Here is an 18,010-nt window from a genome sequence, read left to right as displayed (position 1 = left end):
TGCGTGTCCCAGCTGACAGACCAGCCCTCCCCAGGCTCCTGCGGCAGCTCGCTGTGGGGCAGGACAGGGGGCTGTGCAGGGGGGGCTATAGCCTATATCCTAAGATGTCTCCCAGGTGGCAACTTGGACGGGAGGGATTTGCCCTTTCCTGGTGGAACTGTAATCCCAAAGGCTCCCACAGCTGAGCGGTGGAGTCTACCCAGGGGTGAGCTTCACACTTTCCAGTCTTGAAAGCTTTAGGAAACCTTGCTTGCTGCCCGGCAGCATTTCTCCCTGTGCCAGCTCGGGGCAGCTCTGAATCCCCCCACCCAGGCACCAAACACGCATGGCGATGGCTCAGGGCTGAGTAAGATCCTTGTGCAGGATCTTGCCATGCCAACAGCTTGGCCACCGGAAAGGCAACAGCTCCTCAAATCCTTGAGGCCCGAGAAGTATCCCAAAGCTGCAATGGGAAAAGGGTAATTTGGGACTTGTAGGAGAAAAAAAGGGAATTTAAGGGAAGTAGGTAAAAATGCCAGAAACGCCGTGGCAGGGAGCAGAGCTGACACGAGGGCCTGTGTGGCAGGGCTGAAGGCGGCGGAGGGGACCGGAGCCCTCCCTCGGCGCCCCGTCTTCTCTGCCCTGGCGGCCCTGGTGGCAGGTGGCAGACGCACAAGGCGACCAACGAGTGAGCTGCCCTTGTCGCCTCTGCGGGAGAGGCGGCGGGATGGAAAACAGGGAAGAACACGAACAGAACAGAGATAAAATCCAGGAACTAATCTCTTACGTTAATAAAACAAAACCCTGGTTAGTGTCTGGCTGACGGCTGTCGGGTGCTTCGGCGGGGCGGGGCGGAGCCCGCCGGGCCGGCAGGGGGCAGCAGCGGCGCTGTCGGGGCGGGCGGCGCTTCCGGGGCGGGCGGCGCTGAGTCAGCGCGGCGCTGCGCGGCGGCGGCATGGGGTGCTGGGCCGCGGCGGCGCTGGCGCTGGGCTGCGCGCTGTGCTGCGCCCGGGCGCGCGGCTCCGAGGACATCGTCGTGGGCTGCGGCGGCTTCGTCAAGTCCGACGTGGAGATCAACTACTCCCTCATCGAGGTGCGCGGCGCCCCGCGGAGGGCGAAGCCGCCGCCTCCCCGCCCCTGCCGCGCGGCGTGCGGGGTGTTCGCCTCCTTTCGGCGGGGCTGCTCCCGGGCCTCGGCGCCGGCTCGCCAGGCCGCGGCTGCGCTCCTTGCGTGTTTGAGGCGGGCGGTTGTGCTCTGCCGCTGTCGGCTCTGCCCTGCTGCCCCCAGCCCCGCGGACTCGCCGTGTGCAGCCCCTGCCCGCAGCCTGCCTCGTTCCTGCTCTGCCCACGCTTCTTAAAAACCCGCAACTTTCTGTGTTTTGTTTCGCACAGATTAAGTTATACACTAAGCATGGTACTCTGAAATACCAGACCGACTGCGCTCCGAACAACGGCTATTTCATGATTCCCCTCTACGATAAGGTGGGTGACGGTGCTGTGCCCGCTGCGCGGGGCAGCCAGAGCCGCTTCCCGCTCCGTCTGCTCGCGGGTTGAACGCTGCCCGGACCCCGCGTGCCCGGGACGCGTTTGAACCGGTACAGCGCTGAGCTTCGGGACAAACGTGCAGGTTCTCACAAGCTCTGTGCATGCAAAGCTTTCGGTTTTCTACCTACAGAGATGAAAATAAATTTGCTGTATAAGGATGCGTTTTGTTGTGACCAAAATAAAAATAATTGAACAATGAACTGCAGTTTTTAGAAATGGTTTAAATATGAAAATAATGAAGTAGGAAGCTCAGAATGTCTCAGAAGTTTCATGGGGATTTAGACTGGAAAAAATGCTTGTATTTAAATTAAATAGAAATTGGCCTCAATTGGTCAAAGTGTATTGCTCTTTTACAGAACTGGTTAATTTATGGAAAAGAAAAAAGCTGTTCCCTTCCAAATCTGAGAATGTAAGACACTTTCTGATGTCGGGGTTTCATTCTTAGGGCTTTGAGCCTCCTCATGGATGAGGTTCAGAATGTGTGTGGTGCCCACTGGTTTAAAGAGGACCTCTGTGTAGGCTGATGCCCTTTTGGTGCAGAGCTTTTAAAAGGACTGAAACTTTGTTATCTCGTGTTTGGGCAGAATGGCTGAGTAGGACCTCCCATGAAAGTATTAAAGGCTGATTTGGGGCACATCTGTTGGGACAGACATTGCTGCTTTTTTGAACAGAGTATCCTAGGTAGGAGGAGAGGAAAATGGGGTACTTGACTCTTGTGTTGTTCTCTGCAGCATAATGCTTGCGTTCTGTTTTTTTTGTTTGTTTTGTTTTTTTCACCTTTTAGCTAAATTGCTTTTAGATCAGTGAAAATGGTTATTGCTTTCTTACTTTTAGGGGGATTTCATTCTTAAAATTGAGCCTCCCCTAGGGTGGAGTTTCGGTAAGTGGTTATATCTTTTCTTACAGTAGGACAGTGTATGTGCTTCAACTATGCCTAGCTTGCTGTTGGTAGGGAATATCAAGTGTTTTTCAGAAGAGATAAGCCCTACTGTATGGTTTTAGTAACTAAAATGTACTAACTGAATGGGAGGAAAATAAAGCTGTAAGGTAGACAGTGTGAGAAGGTAACCCCTGAACTGCTTTAAGGGAATGTGGGATTTTGACAGAGGCAAATGTAATGGCAGGCAGAAAGAGGTTTTTCAACATTTGGATTTGTGGTGGTTAACTTTGCTGAGACAAAGCTTCCAGACCATAACTTGGATGCTTGAGTTAGTGCATTTCTGTGGAAGTTTTGTAAAGCTTAAGCAGAATTGTGCCATGATTCCTCTGTCACTAACTACCATGCTGTTGCATTATTTTTCACCTCCAGAACCAACCAGTGTAGACATCCATGTGGATGGCATTAATGACATTTGCACAAAGGGAGGCGATATTAACTTTGTGTTTACTGGATTTTCTGTGAACGGAAAGGTTAGACTCCTTTATTTTTATTTATTCCATCTCATTTTAATTCTGCCTTCGTAGAAACATTCTTCTTTGGCTCTGCAAGCTGCTTTTATCCATTTATGCTTTGGTTTCTCTTCGTTTCGGCAGGTTCTCAGCAAAGGTCAGGCATTAGGTCCTGCTGGAGTCCAGGTTGTACTGAGAAATGCTGGCAGTGACATAAACATACAAGCAACTGTTACCCAGCCTGGAGGAAAGTGAGTGTGGGAGTATGCATGTGTGTGCACACTTTGTTCATTTGCTCATTTACACAGTAGTCTTTCAGTTCTGCTAAATCGGTTGGGATTATAGTAGTTCTGAAATATTTTCTTCAGACATGTGCAGAAAGTATGAATTGTTTTTATGTAAGCAAAGGTTTATGACTATTTCTGAAGAAACATAACCCTTTTCTTGTCATACAGGTTCGCTTTCTTTAAAGTGCTTCCTGGTGAATATGAAATCTTTGCATCTCATCCTACCTGGACGTTGAAAGAGGTTAGAGCCTATGAGAGTTCTTGTTGGCATGTTTAGCGAAGGTGGATCGGCTAGACCTTGTCTTGATCGGCTGTCATGAGCAAGGGCTTGTGCAAGCGGACAAGTTTAATGAGGTTTTTCTAAATTTCATTTAGGAAGGCGAGAAGTTAGGCAGGCCAACTTGGAGAATGTGAAGCCAGGGAAGGACTGGCAAGTGAGCTCTTGCCTTAGGTCTTCTTCTTTTGTACGTTCTGCAGGAGCTGGGAGATTAGTAGCAGTGCTCTAATCCTTCCCTTTCGGATTGCTTGCTTTCTAAGGAGCTCTGACAATCCTGATCAATTCCAACAGTAAAAATACTATTTTACAGAAATATCTTTGATTTAGTGTCTTTTTTTCTTTTGAATAGCCAATGGTCCCTCTTTGAATACTGCTGTTCTAGCTTGTATTTCTGTTGTTGAATATAGTAGTCTCTGATTGTTATTTAGGTGCTGTAAATATTCTTTTGATGAAAATGTGTGTGTTTTGGTATTTCAGGCAAATACAATGGTACGGGTGACCAGTTCTAATGCTTATGCTGCCAGTCCTCTGATTGTTGCTGGCTACAATGTTTCTGGGTCAGTAAGGAGTGATGGAGAACCCATGAAAGGAGTCATGTTTCTTCTTTTCTCTTCCTCAGTCACCAAAGAGGTAATGGCATGTCAGAACCTTTTCAGTAGGTGTATGGACATAAATCAGAAAGAGCAAAATAGCTTCTGAACTCACAGTGCCCTGTATCTCATCTTTGCCTTTCATTCTGATGCAGTCTAAAATACTGATACTGTAAATGAATGAAAAGATCCTCTTTGTATGCAGTGAGCGTTGTTTATAGAATACGTAAACTGTACAACCCCTTAAGCTATTCTTCTGTAACAGGTCCCTTGTTTTACAGCATTTGTATATGTGCTTAGTTTTCCCATGACCTCTATAGAATTACTCAGATGTGTAATGCAATAACCGTCTGTTTAAATGTTGGTAAAACTGAGGCCGAAGGTCTACATACAGTCATCTTTATACCTACGTTTCAGACACAGGAAATGAGAAGATTCTTTTAATTTCAACTCTTTTTGCCTTTTTTTTTTCTTTTTTCTTTTTTCTTCAAACAATGAGGCTCCTCAGCACCGAGGCTTTTCAGGGGCATAGAGCTGAAGTGGACAAGTGCAGATATAATATTGTTCAGTGCATGTTACTGATCTGTACATTCCTTGTGGGTCAGCAGAGTTATGGCTATGGTTTTTAGACAATATTTTTTCCAGTTACACCTTTTTGCATGCTGAATTTTGGTTAGTAAGAGTGTTCCTTCATCAGGATTACACTCTGCCAGGGTGAAAGACCACCTTCTGGTGCATGGTAAAAAATGTTGCCAGACAAACCCTGAATTTCATTGTAGAATGGATGTAATTTGTCTTCAGCATGAGTTTTTAGTTGTTCTCTGCCCTTTCAAGGTGAAGACAAAGTTCTCAAAGTTCAACAGCTGCTGTTGCTACCTTAAAAATGTATTATGAAATGATTGTGGAATGTTTGGTCATGTACTGTGATTTGATATGCAAAGTAGACCTCCGTTCTGTAATATTAAGCTTGCCCTCAGAACCAGAGTCAGTTAATGCTGAGACATGTCATGCTGCTCTGGGGTGCTGAGGAATGTTGAATTTCCCAGTTTTATGCCCTTGTTACCCTAATGTTCATTTTCTTTTTTCTTTTTTTTTCTTTCCCCCTATACATATACATGAAATGTAAGCTACATTACCAAGCTTAGGCTTCCAAAATAATTGGTACTTCCCATCCTTCGTTCTCAGGATAGCATTTTGAAAAAAAATCCCCAAATTATTTCCTCTCTGTTCTCTCAAGAGCGCAGAAAAAAAAAAAAAGTTAGTAGTAATGCATGTATTTACACAGGATGTCATGGGCTGTAATACTTCTCCAGTGGATGGATTCCAGTCCAGAGATGAGTCTTTATCCTATTTGTGCAATGTTGTATCAAAAGAAGATGGATCTTTCACCTTTCTTTCTCTGCCTAGTGGGAAATACACTGTGGTAAGTAGCTAGGAAGTTCATTGTTTGTTTGCCACTGGGTCATTAACTTTTGTTTTCTAAAGTAGGTAATATATAATTTTGTAGTTGTTAAAGTAGAAGTAGTTGAAGCATTTTGAAATGGGTGAAATAATGGAGGAGGACAGTCCAGCCTAAAATGTTTGACAGTGAAGTAAGTTGGTTTGGAAGAGCTGTATGGTGCAGTTTCTGAGGCAGGACTTACTGGTAAATTGCTCTCTGAATTACCTGAATACGCTGGCCAGTCAGAACCACACCTAGGCTGATACTAGATTGAAAGCTGCAGTTGCTGCTCCTGTGTCGCATCCTTTAAGTTCTGTCCCGTTTTCTTTTTTGACCTTTTTTTTGTCATTAATTCTAGGCATATTCACACATAGCTGGAGAGGGAAAAGCTATTTAACACGATCTAACCAGATCTCCCATTTAGGCTGTAAACACTGAGAACAATTTTACACTGCAGTCTGGAAGCTCTCTATACTTTCAGCCTTGCAGTTTCTTCCAGTGCTTTAAAGATGCCCTCAGTGGTGGACTGAGCAACACCTCCTCTCAGTGTAGACAAAAACATGGATGATGGAGCTGCACAACTGTTTTTCATCCCCCAAAGTGCTATTAATGGCTCTGATAAAACTTCATCTCCAACATACCCATTTTACGCTTTAAAATCTTTTGGCTCAAATGCCAACTTTAATCCCGCAAGAACAGAGTCTAAAGTAGTCAGCAGTAATTTTGCGGGTTTTGGTGGTGGTACAGTACTCCGGATATCCTGCTTGGCATGTTTGAGTTCTGTGACTTTTAGAATAGAGCTTAGGTTGCCTGTTTACTTTCTTTGCTGGTGTGCTGGAATACAAAATTTCTGAGCCAAGCAGCTTGTTTTCATGGAGTAACAGAAAACGAAAGGGTAGAAAAGTGAATGACTTGCATACATCTCTATTTTCTTGTGCTTCATCTGCTCTCTGGGAATGTTTTGAAACTGCAAGAATAGACAGAAATTTTAAATATTTCAGTGAGAATTATAATATTGAAATGGGAGACTTGAATCAAGTGGAGTGGGAGAACTGTGGAAAGGAGAAAAGAGTGGACACTAAGGCGTATATCCACAGAAGTGCTGTGGAGGGTCATGAGCCACTTACGATCTAGAATTACATGGGTACAATGCTGAAATAGAGGTATGGCTTCTGGACCAAAGCTGGTTATGTCTGGGAAGTGTGGAAGCATGGTTGTCTGTGCCCTTCCGAGAATGGTGGTCTTGCATTCTCAATCTCCATGGTCTAGAAGTGGAATCCAAATTTTTCTTATTGCTTGAATTCCTCTAGTGGTCATATATTCTTTTATACTCTGTTATCTGTAAACTCTCATGCATCAAAGTACCTTTGCTGTATTTTGAGTACAGGGTTATCTTTCTGTCCCTTTCTGTAATCTCAAATGGTTCATCAAACATTTCTGAAATCACCTTTGTTCATGTCTCCATCCCTCTGAGTTATTTTTCTAGCAAGTTTGCAGCCCCTTGGAAACTTTCCACTGCATAGAGGTGTCTGATGGTAGTAAGAACATGGAGGTAATAGAAAGCATTTCTGACATCATAGCTTCTTAGGAGTGAAAGCAATGTGTCTTCTTTCAGATCCCATTCTACAGGGGTGAGAGAATTACCTTTGATGTTGCACCGTCTAGATTGGACTTCTTTGTAGAACATGACAGTTTACAAATTGAGGTAAGATATTCAGAGAAGTAAAGCTGTTATTGCTATTTTTTCCTTCAGAAACATAACTGATTTTAGTAGAAAGCAGGTGTACTGTGCAAAAATGTTTTTATAAGAAGGGTTGAAGACATTCATTACCATGCTCACTTGCACAGCATGTAGACCACAGTATCTGGTATCGTGCTGTATTTCTGCACTTCAGTCCCTTTTACTCGGTAGAAACAAAATAGAGAAAAGCTGTTTACTAAGTTCACTTTTCATGTCCCTGTTGCAAGCAGTCAGTGACCTTTCCGGTTGCTTTAGTCATTCAGACTGTCAGATCTCTGGAGAAGGGCCTGTAAATTTTCACAGTATTTCTTGTAATGGCGTTATGATGTGTGATTTTGGCCTTCTGAACCATAGTGATGCAAATAAATTGCAAATCTGTTCCTGTGCTTGTTGAGACTCTGTTTCTTGAGCTTGATCCAGAATTTCATTGCAATTATCACAGGGGATTTTTTTTTAAAGGAGGAAATAAATTTTGTTTGTGTGAGGGGAAAGAAAAAAAAACTGTGTTCATTGCTGCAGATGTCTGAATGTTTTTACTGGGTAAAGATTGAAGTTAACTTTTTTTCCCATTTCAGCCTGTTTTCCATGTGATGGGTTTCTCTGTCACAGGCAGGGTGTTGAATGGTCCTGAAGGGGAAGGAGTTGCTGATGCCACTGTGACTCTAAACAATCAGATTAAAGGTATGTGTTTGTCTTGGTCTTTGTTGCTATAGGGAAGCCTTTAATTAAGGGAAGTCTTTAATTAAGCTCAAGCACAGGACTAGTGTATGAGTTGGAATTAAATCTTCAGGATAATACACTACTTCTGTTGTGATTTATTTGAAATATTGTAGTGATTTTCATTCAGTTGATAAAGTTTCCATTTTCTGACTTTAGAAGAGAGCATTAGGTATTCATCTGTTCTGATTTAGAAATCTCGCTTGGAATTTTTGTCAGACACATGCCAAATTGGAAATGGTACTATAAAATACAGAAACAGAAGTTGGTCCAGTAAGAAAGCATAATATTGTTTCTTTGCTATGCAATGTGAATTAAAAATAGGCTGAAGCAGTGCATGCCCTCAGTGGCTCTTTTAACACATGAGGATAGACAGTCAAGACATGCTGCTGTTTTTTTTCTTTTTTTTTTTTAACCCTCTTCTCTTTATTTGTTGCAGTAAAAACAAAAGCCGATGGCTCTTTCCGCCTTGAGAACATAACAACAGGTACATACACAATTCATGCCCGGAAAGAGCACCTTTTTTTTGATACTATTACGGTGAAAATTGCACCAAATACACCTCAGTTAGCAGACATCATAGCAACAGGGTAAGTACTGGTGTCATGATGAAAGTGTAAGCTGATATGTGGGCAAAGTCTTGAAAATGGGTGGTCCTCTTCTGTGTCATGCCTAGATTTGCATAGTTGCCAGGAGCTGAACATTGCTTGAGAAATTCAAGGAATATACATCAACATCATTGCATGGCAATGTTCTATCCACAGTGCTTTGCTGAACAGTAGTTAAACCTTAGAGCACCTTTTTAATAACCGTTCCCTTCCAGATGAAGATGCTGAGACATGGGGGTGTTAAGCAATTGTAGAAGAGTGTGTGGCAGAACCAAGAAAAGAACAGAGAGGCTTTCTGCCACTGATGCTGCACTTCAGATTTGACCCTCCTCTGCAGGAGTGGAGTAACATAACTGCCTAGTACAGTGTGGTACCAAACCGGTACCTTTTATTACTTATCACTGTTAGGGTCATAATTATCTTACATGAATTGTCTTTAAAAAAAATAACTCCAGCCTTGTGATTCTTTGACTGCTGAGCATAAGCCTGTATAATGGTGACAGGATGGTTTTGGCAGCGTAAGGCTGCGCAGTGGTGGGAGGCATGGTGTGAACTGAGCAAAACAAAAGGGGCATGGTTCTGTCCCCAGGAGCTTCTCCTCAGGAGGAAATAGTAGCAACCTTCAACAGTAGTGGTAAAAGCAGCAAATGAAGACTAGGAAATTATTAAGACAGGTGGCAACTAACTCCTATGGATTTGGCTAGCTATTTTTTAAAAAGTGTGTGCTATTGAATGATGAATTACAGTTGATTTTCAGTCACTGAATCTGTTGTACTATTGAAGGTGAAAAGTAAAACTTAACAGCTTCTGATTTGCCTTCTTGTCTTGTGTTTTCACAGAATGTAGTTCAGTAGGGTTGTTTCAATTCAATACCCATCGTATTTGAGATCTTTGACACAAAACATACCAGACTAGTTAAAACCTAGGAAAAAAAAAAAAGTAACATCATAGGGACTGCATTGTAAAAATCCCATTGGTTGTACAAGAATTTGCATTTACTCTACTGTGGCCACTTGTAATATCACTTTGGTATAAACACTGTTTAAGGGAGAATTCATTCTAATTCGTGTGTTAGTTCCTCAGTATAGTGAGTTTTGCTTTTGAGGATATTTTAAGACAAGTATTTTGTATATGTTTTGTCAAGTTGATATATCTATTCTAATGACTGACATTTATTTTACAGATTCAGTGTGTGTGGCCACATCTCAGTAACTCGTTTCCCTGACACAATCAAACAGATCAATAAGTACAAGGTAACCATGATGCCTCAAGACAAGGACAAAGCATCACTGGTTACAACAGAAACTGACCCTCACGGAACATTTTGTTTTAAGGCAAAATCGGGTACATACAACATTCAGGTAAGAATGAGCTTCTCTTACTCCACTGTAGGAATGTCAAGAGCTGTTACAAGATTTTGAAAGAGTTTATTTCTAAAGTTTGAGAAGTTGAAAATAGGTTTCTCTTCACCTGCTTGCAGTATTTAAACAATGACAGTTATTTCCTTTGTTCTTCTAAGCTGAAATTGCCATATTTCTTTACCTTTACACTTATTAAAAATGAAATTGGGCCATTGAGATCGAAGGTTTTTGTCTCTCTTTTCACTGAGATGTCCCCTAGATCACTTCTTATCTTAATATATTATCCTGTGAATGAGACATGTGATATGTACCTTATCAGGTGTCTAAATGGTTCCCTAGATTATAGGTCACAGCAGAATCTATAGCACAACCACCACACGTCTTGCATTGTGGGAGATAGTGCAGACTGGAAGAAGATGAGGAAGCGCATAGTTACAAGGCCTCTGACTGTCCTTAAAGATAATGAGAGCGCCTAATGTAGAAGCAGCAGTATTTCCCAAAGTGGGAACTCTTTCAGGCTTTTGGAACTGAGCTGTGAGGAGGATTTTCAGTTCAGGCCTTTTGCAGTTTTTTGAAGGATTTTTAATATCAACCACAGAATTTCGAAAAGCATGTTTGAGAGGCTGATTTTGCTTTGTCTGAGACTTGCCGTAAATTTCCATTTTCTCATTTCTGGCAAGTTGAACTCAGTACAGTGAGTGTATTAGGACTGGTATTTAAAAGCTGGTGATGCATTGATGTTATGTGCTCTTCAGGTAATTGTTCCAGAGGCTGAAACCAGAGCAGGATTGGCTTTGAAACCCAAAACGTTCCCTGTTACTGTTAGAGACAGACCAGTAATGGATGTGACCTTCTCTCAGTTTCTGGCCTCAGTCTCAGGAAAAATCTCTTGTTTAGGTAAGCCAATCTTGAGAGTGAAGTGAAAATGGGAAAGGAAAACTCTAGCACTGTGTGTGTGAATGAGTACTGTTTGGATCAAGGCAGTTGCTGTGGTTAGCCCCATCAGCAGATAAGTAAATTAACTTCCAGCACATAGATACAAACAGCCCTTATTCTGAAGACCTTACAGCCTAATAAAGTACTTTACTGAAGTTTGGAGCTATCTATTTTGCTGACTTTTTGTACCCATTTTAAATACTTGCTAGGCTCTTTGCTTTGCTAAGTTCTGGAAGGAAATGCTACTGGCTGTTGCAAGGGGTACTGTACTTCAGAAAAGTACTGGAAGGGAAAAAGCCATTAAAAATACAATGGATGTAAACATGTAAAAGCTTGTAGGCTCACGCTGTTGACTGAAAGTTGTAGTGTCTTTCTCTTTCTTATGCTTCTCTCTTTATTTTGGTCTATGGTTCATTTCTCCTCCTGTTTTGTTCGAGTGCCCACTAGTTTTAGCAGCAGATGATTCAAGTTTGACTTTTGTCATTTTTGCCCTTTACTTTTTCTCTCTGAGCTTTCTCTGCACTTGGTGTCCTGTTCTGTTTGGTCCCAGTAGTCTCGGCAGAGTTATTAGCCCAGGAGTTTAGTGTTGAGCTTCTGGTTGTTACTTGCTTTTAGATGCAAGAATATGGTTAATAAGCTTAAAATTACTGAAGAGTGCAGCAAAGCACCAGTGAACATGTACTTAAGAAATCAGAGCAATAGTTTTGCTTGGAAGTGTTTCTACTGGAAAAGAGTAATCATTTTAATCTTAATACACATGAAGCCTGGAGTGGGGGGTTTTGGAGGCTAAGCTGGGAAGCCAGAATGCAATGTAATTTTCTCGCGTCCTTCCTGCACAGATGTTTGTGGTGATCTGATGGTGACCTTACAGTCTGTGAGCCGCCAGGGTGAAAAACGCAACCTTCAGCTCTCAGGAAGCATGGACTCAGTGGCCTTCACATTTGAAAATGTGCTACCGGGCAAATACAAAAGTAGGATTATAGGGAATTGCTTGAAGCATTAGCTCAGTGTCTAAATTTGTGACTTAATCTCTTTACTTCCCTTATTGTGGATACTATTTACCCTGTATGTCGCATGCCCAACATGTGAACTGGTTCTGAAACTTGAGAGAGGCTGGAAAATACTGTACCCCAATGCATCATGTTTCCTCAATCTTGTACATTTAACTCTGTTGTCAGTTAACAGATAACTGCTCCTGTAAGTTTTAGGGACTATGTGCTGGTCTCACGGATTGGCTGGTGTGAAGTGAAAGAGCATTATCAAGAACTGAATTGTCCCAAATGTAAGAGCAGGCGCATGTCCTAGTTCTTCTGCTTCCACAGTAACCAGCCTCTCCTAAGAGTATTAATAGGTGTTTTGGCCAGCCTGGTTTAGCCTAGTATGAAAATAAATTGCTTTCTGGGGGAAGGCATAGAAGGGGCATGTACAGATTGCTGTTTTTACACGTGAATCAGAACATCATTCCACACTTGAAATTGGAGTTGGGATCTGAAGTCCTCGAGGCTCCTTTGACTACTACAAGGGTAGTGTACATTGCAGAACTTTCCAGACTTTATTGTTCTGTCTTGTAATAGCTTTTCTATTACAAGGTGTGCTGGATTCCTGGTGATGCAGCAGTACTTTGAGCCAGGTCTGTTGCCAAAGCTGTTTTCTGGGCTGATACTTGCTATGCATCTGAATTGGAAGATTTTTGTTAGGGAACAGTTAGCATGTTATGAGCTTTTTAACGACAATAACTGTCCTTATTCACAAAGCTTTGTTACTAAAATGCTTCGTATGGTGTGTATTCTAGTAAGCATTGTACATGAAGACTGGTGCTGGAAGAATAAGTCTTTGGAGCTGGAAGTCATGGAGGAAGATGTTTCAGGAGTAGAATTCAGACAGACTGGATATATGCTGAGATGTTCTCTTTCCCATGCAATTACGCTGGTATGTAGGTGACAAACACTCACATTTTTTAATAAACTTCTGTAGATAGGTTGGATTATGCTTTGAATCAAGGCTTTCTCATGTCTCTAGGGAGTCCTAAAACACAGCAATACTAATGGTTAGAGTGCTTTGAAATTTGTCTCTTGAGGTTGGTAAAATGATTGTTTGTTGTTAGCTGCTAGAAAGGAGAAGCATTAATGTACCTTTAGGCAAATATTGTTTTCATTTTGTTGTTTGGTAGTTGCTAATAGTGAATCGTATCATGGCTTCACAGGAATTTTATCAGGATGAAAATGGACCAGAGAATGTCGGCATTTATAACCTGTCCAAAGGAGTTAATAGATTCTGTCTTTCAAAGCCAGGTAACAGTTCTAAAATGTTAGTTTAAAAAAGAAAAAAACAACCTGTCAACTAATACTGCTAGGAATTAAAAAAAAAAAAAAAGTGGTTTCTGAGATTCTTGAGAGGAATTATTTTACTTACATCTGTATGTAAATGCTCTGTTATAGTATTTTTTCAAACTCTGTTGCTATATTGTCTTTTAATCAAATACATGTTCAGAAGCAAAAGAATTTTTTTGTTGTGGCTAGATGAAGGGCATTGATCTTTGAAAAACCAAGAACATACTAAAATAACTTTGTTCATAGGGGTTCTGTAACTAGAATGTGACTGACAAATAGAAGTTTCATTTCGATCCGGTATTCTTGAAGGATAGCTGTTTAAAGTACCACAAAGGAAAAAAAGAATTTTTAAAGTTTTGGGTGGTCTTTTCTTTTTTTTTTTTTTTTTTTTAAATATGTCTTGGAGGTAATTGTCTGTTATCACCTGTTAGCAAAACAATTAAGAAATGCATTTAGTTTTGGTTCAGTTTTCAGCTTTGATCAGTTCATTCTTAAAGCCGGTGGTCTCATTCTCAGTACAGTTACAACAGTGGTTCTGTAATCAGTCAGCAGGGCACCAGATATGGGACCCTAATAGGCTACTCCTGACCTTGTTAGGTCTGTTGTGTTTGTGATTATGTTTACCTGTGCCTGTCTATTGTGATGCCTAATTGTGTTTAGTATCAGTGTACGTTAGTAACTCTGAGCAGAGTCCAGTAGCGATCTGTGACTGAAGAGAGGTGAATCAATTTACAAGTGTCCACGTGAAAGGTAGTAGAGATACAGGCAAATTTTGTAATTGTGTCCATACCTCAGGTCTCATGTGGTCTTTAGAATTCAGCTGAATGCCAGCACAGTAAGCTTGAATTTTTTTCAGAGGATCTTTCTTTGACTTAATGTTTACAGGTGTATATGAAGTGACCCCACGTTCCTGCCACCGGTTTGAACATGAATATTACACTTACGATACGTAAGAACAAAATAATACTCTGGTTTTGATCTTTTGCCTGTCAGTGCACTTTCGTAAAGCTTCCTCTGCTGCTTGCTTTCAGCATTCGGGAGGTATTGCTATGACTGACTTTAACCAATAGAGGGAAGCTGTAGCAAGGCAGATGTGTCCTCTTGCCCTTTGCAGCACTTAGAAAAGAAAAATTCAACTAATGATAGGCTTTAAAGATGTTTTTGCTATTTTAAATGGATATTTCTGACTGCCTGTGTTTAATGCATTTTGCTTTGTAACAAAGTAGAGATATTTCAGTGGAAATTGTTGAATCACTTGTGAAGGTTGAAATGCAAAAGGTAGGATAAGGTTTTTTACTAAGGCACATGCCTCTTTGCCTGTATCCCTGGTACCAAGACAATCTGTGGTGACTTGGTTCTGCTCACCCCAGTTTTTGCAAGCTGAATAAATATTCACTGTAATCATCAGTGAGCAGTACTGATCTTCCTAATCAGCCATGTTTTATTAGTTATTTCTAGGTTATGGTTTGGCAAGGTGCTTAATGGCTCCTTGTGCCCAAAAAGAGGGTTTCTGTTCCCAGAGGGCAAAAAAATAATATGGCATTAAAAGCGGATTGTTTTCTGATGTGTTAGTGAATTAAAAGTAGTTCAGAGAGATGCATGAGAAATGTCAGAGCCAGCATAAAGCAAGTAAGTGTACAGAAGCAGGAACCCCCCTTTGGCAGCGAAGAGCAGTTAGACTTGGGGGATTTTGAACCATGTTAAATATGGAGAAGTGGTGAGTATCCCTCTGCTGTGTGTAAAGGGACTGTACATATGAAATCAATCACAGCAACTTGGGCTTGAGAGGAAGCAGGAGGCACCAAGCAAGGAAGTAATTTGGCCAATGTCATGCAGTAGTTTGGAGTTCAGAGCTGAGTAACGCTCCCTTTTCAATATGCTGTCATCTCAGCCATATAGCTTTGCCTGTGTAATTTGTATATTGTCTTTTATAAAGCACATTAAACTTAGAGATGGGAGCACAAACTCAGCTAAATGAGATTTGATTACTTTCTTTAAGAGGGAGACCTTCAGTTCATCTCTTTTATTACTTTGATTTACAGGTCCTCTCCTAGTATACTGACGCTCACTGCAATTCGACACCATGTCCTTGGCACAATTTCAACCGATAAACTAATGGATGTGACTGTTACCATTAAGTAAGAACAAAGAAATCTTGGGCCTATAAAAAGGGGGCGGGGGGGAGGGAAGGCGTCTTGCTCATAAAGTTTTATTTTGCTTTTAATACCACAGTGGTTGCTTTCTAAGGCAATGGGGTCCCAATCTAGACTATAAGAGGTTTGTTTGTTTGTTCGTTTGTTTTAATGCTAAGCTGTGCTTTGAGTACTCTGTAGATGGATATATAATTCCCAGTCATTAATTTCAACACTGTTACTTCATTTCATTATAGCCCGTTTCTATTTGCATGTCATGGAAAAAAGGAATAATTTTTCTGAGTGTTTATACATTTTAGTGAACTGAAATTTCAGAATTCAGAGGATGTTGTTTTTTAGCCTTTTCTGAGCTCCTTAGCACCAGGATCTATTTTGCCTTTTTTATTACTCCAAGAAGAGAGACTGCTGCTTTAGAGTATCGTTAGTGGTGTGAAGAGGGCTATAAAAGGAAAACCGTGCAGAGTGATTACACACTAATGTGCCGATTTATGTTTAGCCTAACATGCAGCTCATTGGGGAGCACTGATTTGTGAACATCTTTAATCGTTTGAGGTGCCAGATCTGCCTGGAAGAGGCTGATAATGATGAGTGCTTTGCTAGTGTTTTGCTGATGTCCACTTGTTCTGGACTAGGGGATTTCAAACTTTTTTTTGACTGTAGAAAATATCCTAACAGAGAGTGAATTTCCTGCAGCGCATTGCCTCATCCCTGAGTTTAGTGAACTTAAAACTGCAACTACTGGGCAACTACAGCAGCTGGAAAAAGAATACTGAGATGGTAAAGAGCCATTAGGTTTTAAAAACAGTTTAGTGAGGAATGAATATCATACCAACCTTCCAGGTTAGTTGAGGTTTTTTTTGAGACTACTGGCAAGTGGTCTGGAGGCAGCTTGGTTGCCACAGACTGTCTCTGTTCAAGCCTGCCTGAATCTTCCCTTTTGTGAAATGCCATTAACATAAAGGAAACAGCTTTGAAGTTAAAAACCGGACAGTTGTTTTTAAAAGGTCTGTGCTTGTGTTCAAGATCTGTGGCAGTAACCTGTTACCTTTCAGTTAATTAAAAAAAAAATCAAACGATTCTTAGCATTTTCTGATGAGCCTTGATAAAATTTAGTGTGATAGAGCAGTAGTATATGTTTGTCTCAAAAAAGAAAGAGTTGAATGCTGGTGAATATTGAAGTAGGAAAAAGCATTATCCTGATAAAGTGTTTGTAGAAAAAGTAATCACGGTCTTTTCAGTTCACTCCTCCCAGAGAATTTTGCAATATTCTGTACCAGTTTTTCAGACTGTTGTAGAAGAGACGAGATAAGATACAAAGGATGGCTGGAGACTAGAAGAAATTGGTAGGAAAGGGAGGACATCAGATCAGGGAAGGTAAAATGAGATACATTGTTCTAAGCTGATTAAAGGAACCTGATTAAACTTACCTAGTAATCTGTTAAGTAGACAGTGACAAGACAGCTGGATGGTTCAAATATCTGTGGCACATAGGGCAGAACTCAGAGCTATTTCTGGAATTTGCTATCTATTGGATGTATTTATTAATGACAAAATTATTTTCTCCTTGTATGCTCTTATCCCTGAGAGGCATATTCTGAGGGAAGGTAGTACTGGGAAAAGAAAAGTGAGCTACTAGTCTTTTCTTTAGTTTGTATAACTCATCCTTTCTGCATTAAACTAGTACTCAGTTCAGGAGTTCCAGTCTTTCTCTTGTTACAGATTAGGGCTTTGTTAAATGTACTCTGGCAAACTGTGTTGCTTTGGCTTAAGAATTTACCACTCCGCTAGCTCATCAGTGCTTCTGGGGGAGGTTATTGCCCCTACAGGAGAGCTGGTGTATGCTATTTTGTGCAAAATCAAGGCACTTTACTCACCAAAACTAAAGTTAAGCTAAGATGCTGGACTCTGCAAAGTGGCTGAGACATAAAAATGGTGTGGGTTTTTTTTTGTTTTGTTTTGTTTTATTTTTCCTGCTGGCTCTGCAGTGGTATGCTGAGGTGTAGCAGAGGGGAGGAAGAGGCAGCAAGGGTGTGACTTCTTGAATGGTCTTAACATGATGGAGCAGAATTTTTGTCTGCAAGTGCTGCAAGTAGGTCTTTTTCTGCTAGGCTAAGTTGCAGTAGGTTATCTGCAGCCCATATGAACAAACCTTCCTAGTAGTAACTGGTTCATATGGAGGTTTGAAAGTTTTAGTTGCACCTGGAATAAATAGCAGAATTAAAAAGGAATGGGTTTAAAAAAAAAAAAATCCTGGGATTTGTCCACTGGGGTATAAAGGGTGTAATTAACAGATATAACAAGCTCCTATGCGTCCATGCCAGAGGAGGTTATTTTGTTTTCTGCTTCCCATTTTCAGATCATCCATTGACAGTGAACCTGCCTTAGTTTTAGGGCCCCTGAAGTCTGTACAGGAGTTGCGTAGGGAGCAGCAGCTGGCAGAAATTGAGGCCCGCCGACAGGAGAGAGAAAAGAAGGGTCAAGAGGAGGAAGGAACAAAGCCACCAGTGCAAGAAATGGTGGAGGAACTCCAAGGACCATTCTTGTATGAATTTTCCTACTGGGCAAGGTACTACAGAGCTCTAGTGTACAGGGTGTATTCTTTGTACTACTGTCTGGAGTTGCCACCAGACAGAACACTGACACATTCCATAATGGAA

At 41.3% G+C, this 18,010-nt stretch overlaps 1 protein-coding gene across 1 annotated transcript in view; it reads left to right on the top strand.

Annotated features, from left to right (window-relative positions):
• The first annotated feature begins 876 nt into the window (after nt 1-876).
• Nucleotides 877-18,010, top strand: part of NOMO2 (NODAL modulator 2) — a 28,427-nt gene continuing 11,293 nt past the window's right edge. Inside the window, exons 1-19 of the mRNA XM_026096364.2 lie at nt 877-1,072; nt 1,371-1,460; nt 2,358-2,403; nt 2,833-2,933; nt 3,057-3,163; nt 3,368-3,440; nt 3,954-4,106; nt 5,352-5,489; nt 7,123-7,212; nt 7,824-7,929; nt 8,405-8,555; nt 9,757-9,934; nt 10,690-10,831; nt 11,710-11,841; nt 12,663-12,799; nt 13,074-13,161; nt 14,086-14,149; nt 15,243-15,338; nt 17,710-17,919. Coding sequence (XP_025952149.2) covers nt 935-1,072; nt 1,371-1,460; nt 2,358-2,403; nt 2,833-2,933; nt 3,057-3,163; nt 3,368-3,440; nt 3,954-4,106; nt 5,352-5,489; nt 7,123-7,212; nt 7,824-7,929; nt 8,405-8,555; nt 9,757-9,934; nt 10,690-10,831; nt 11,710-11,841; nt 12,663-12,799; nt 13,074-13,161; nt 14,086-14,149; nt 15,243-15,338; nt 17,710-17,919 — 2,240 coding nt within the window. The 5' untranslated portion in view covers nt 877-934. The remainder of the gene's footprint in view (nt 1,073-1,370; nt 1,461-2,357; nt 2,404-2,832; nt 2,934-3,056; nt 3,164-3,367; nt 3,441-3,953; nt 4,107-5,351; nt 5,490-7,122; nt 7,213-7,823; nt 7,930-8,404; nt 8,556-9,756; nt 9,935-10,689; nt 10,832-11,709; nt 11,842-12,662; nt 12,800-13,073; nt 13,162-14,085; nt 14,150-15,242; nt 15,339-17,709; nt 17,920-18,010) is intronic.

This window comes from Dromaius novaehollandiae, chromosome 14 (genome assembly GCF_036370855.1).
Source record: "Dromaius novaehollandiae isolate bDroNov1 chromosome 14, bDroNov1.hap1, whole genome shotgun sequence".
In the NCBI taxonomy this organism is placed as follows: Eukaryota; Metazoa; Chordata; class Aves; order Casuariiformes; family Dromaiidae; genus Dromaius; species Dromaius novaehollandiae.
The sequence above is the reverse complement of the archived record's forward strand: the minus strand, read 5'-3'. Positions and strand labels throughout refer to the sequence as shown.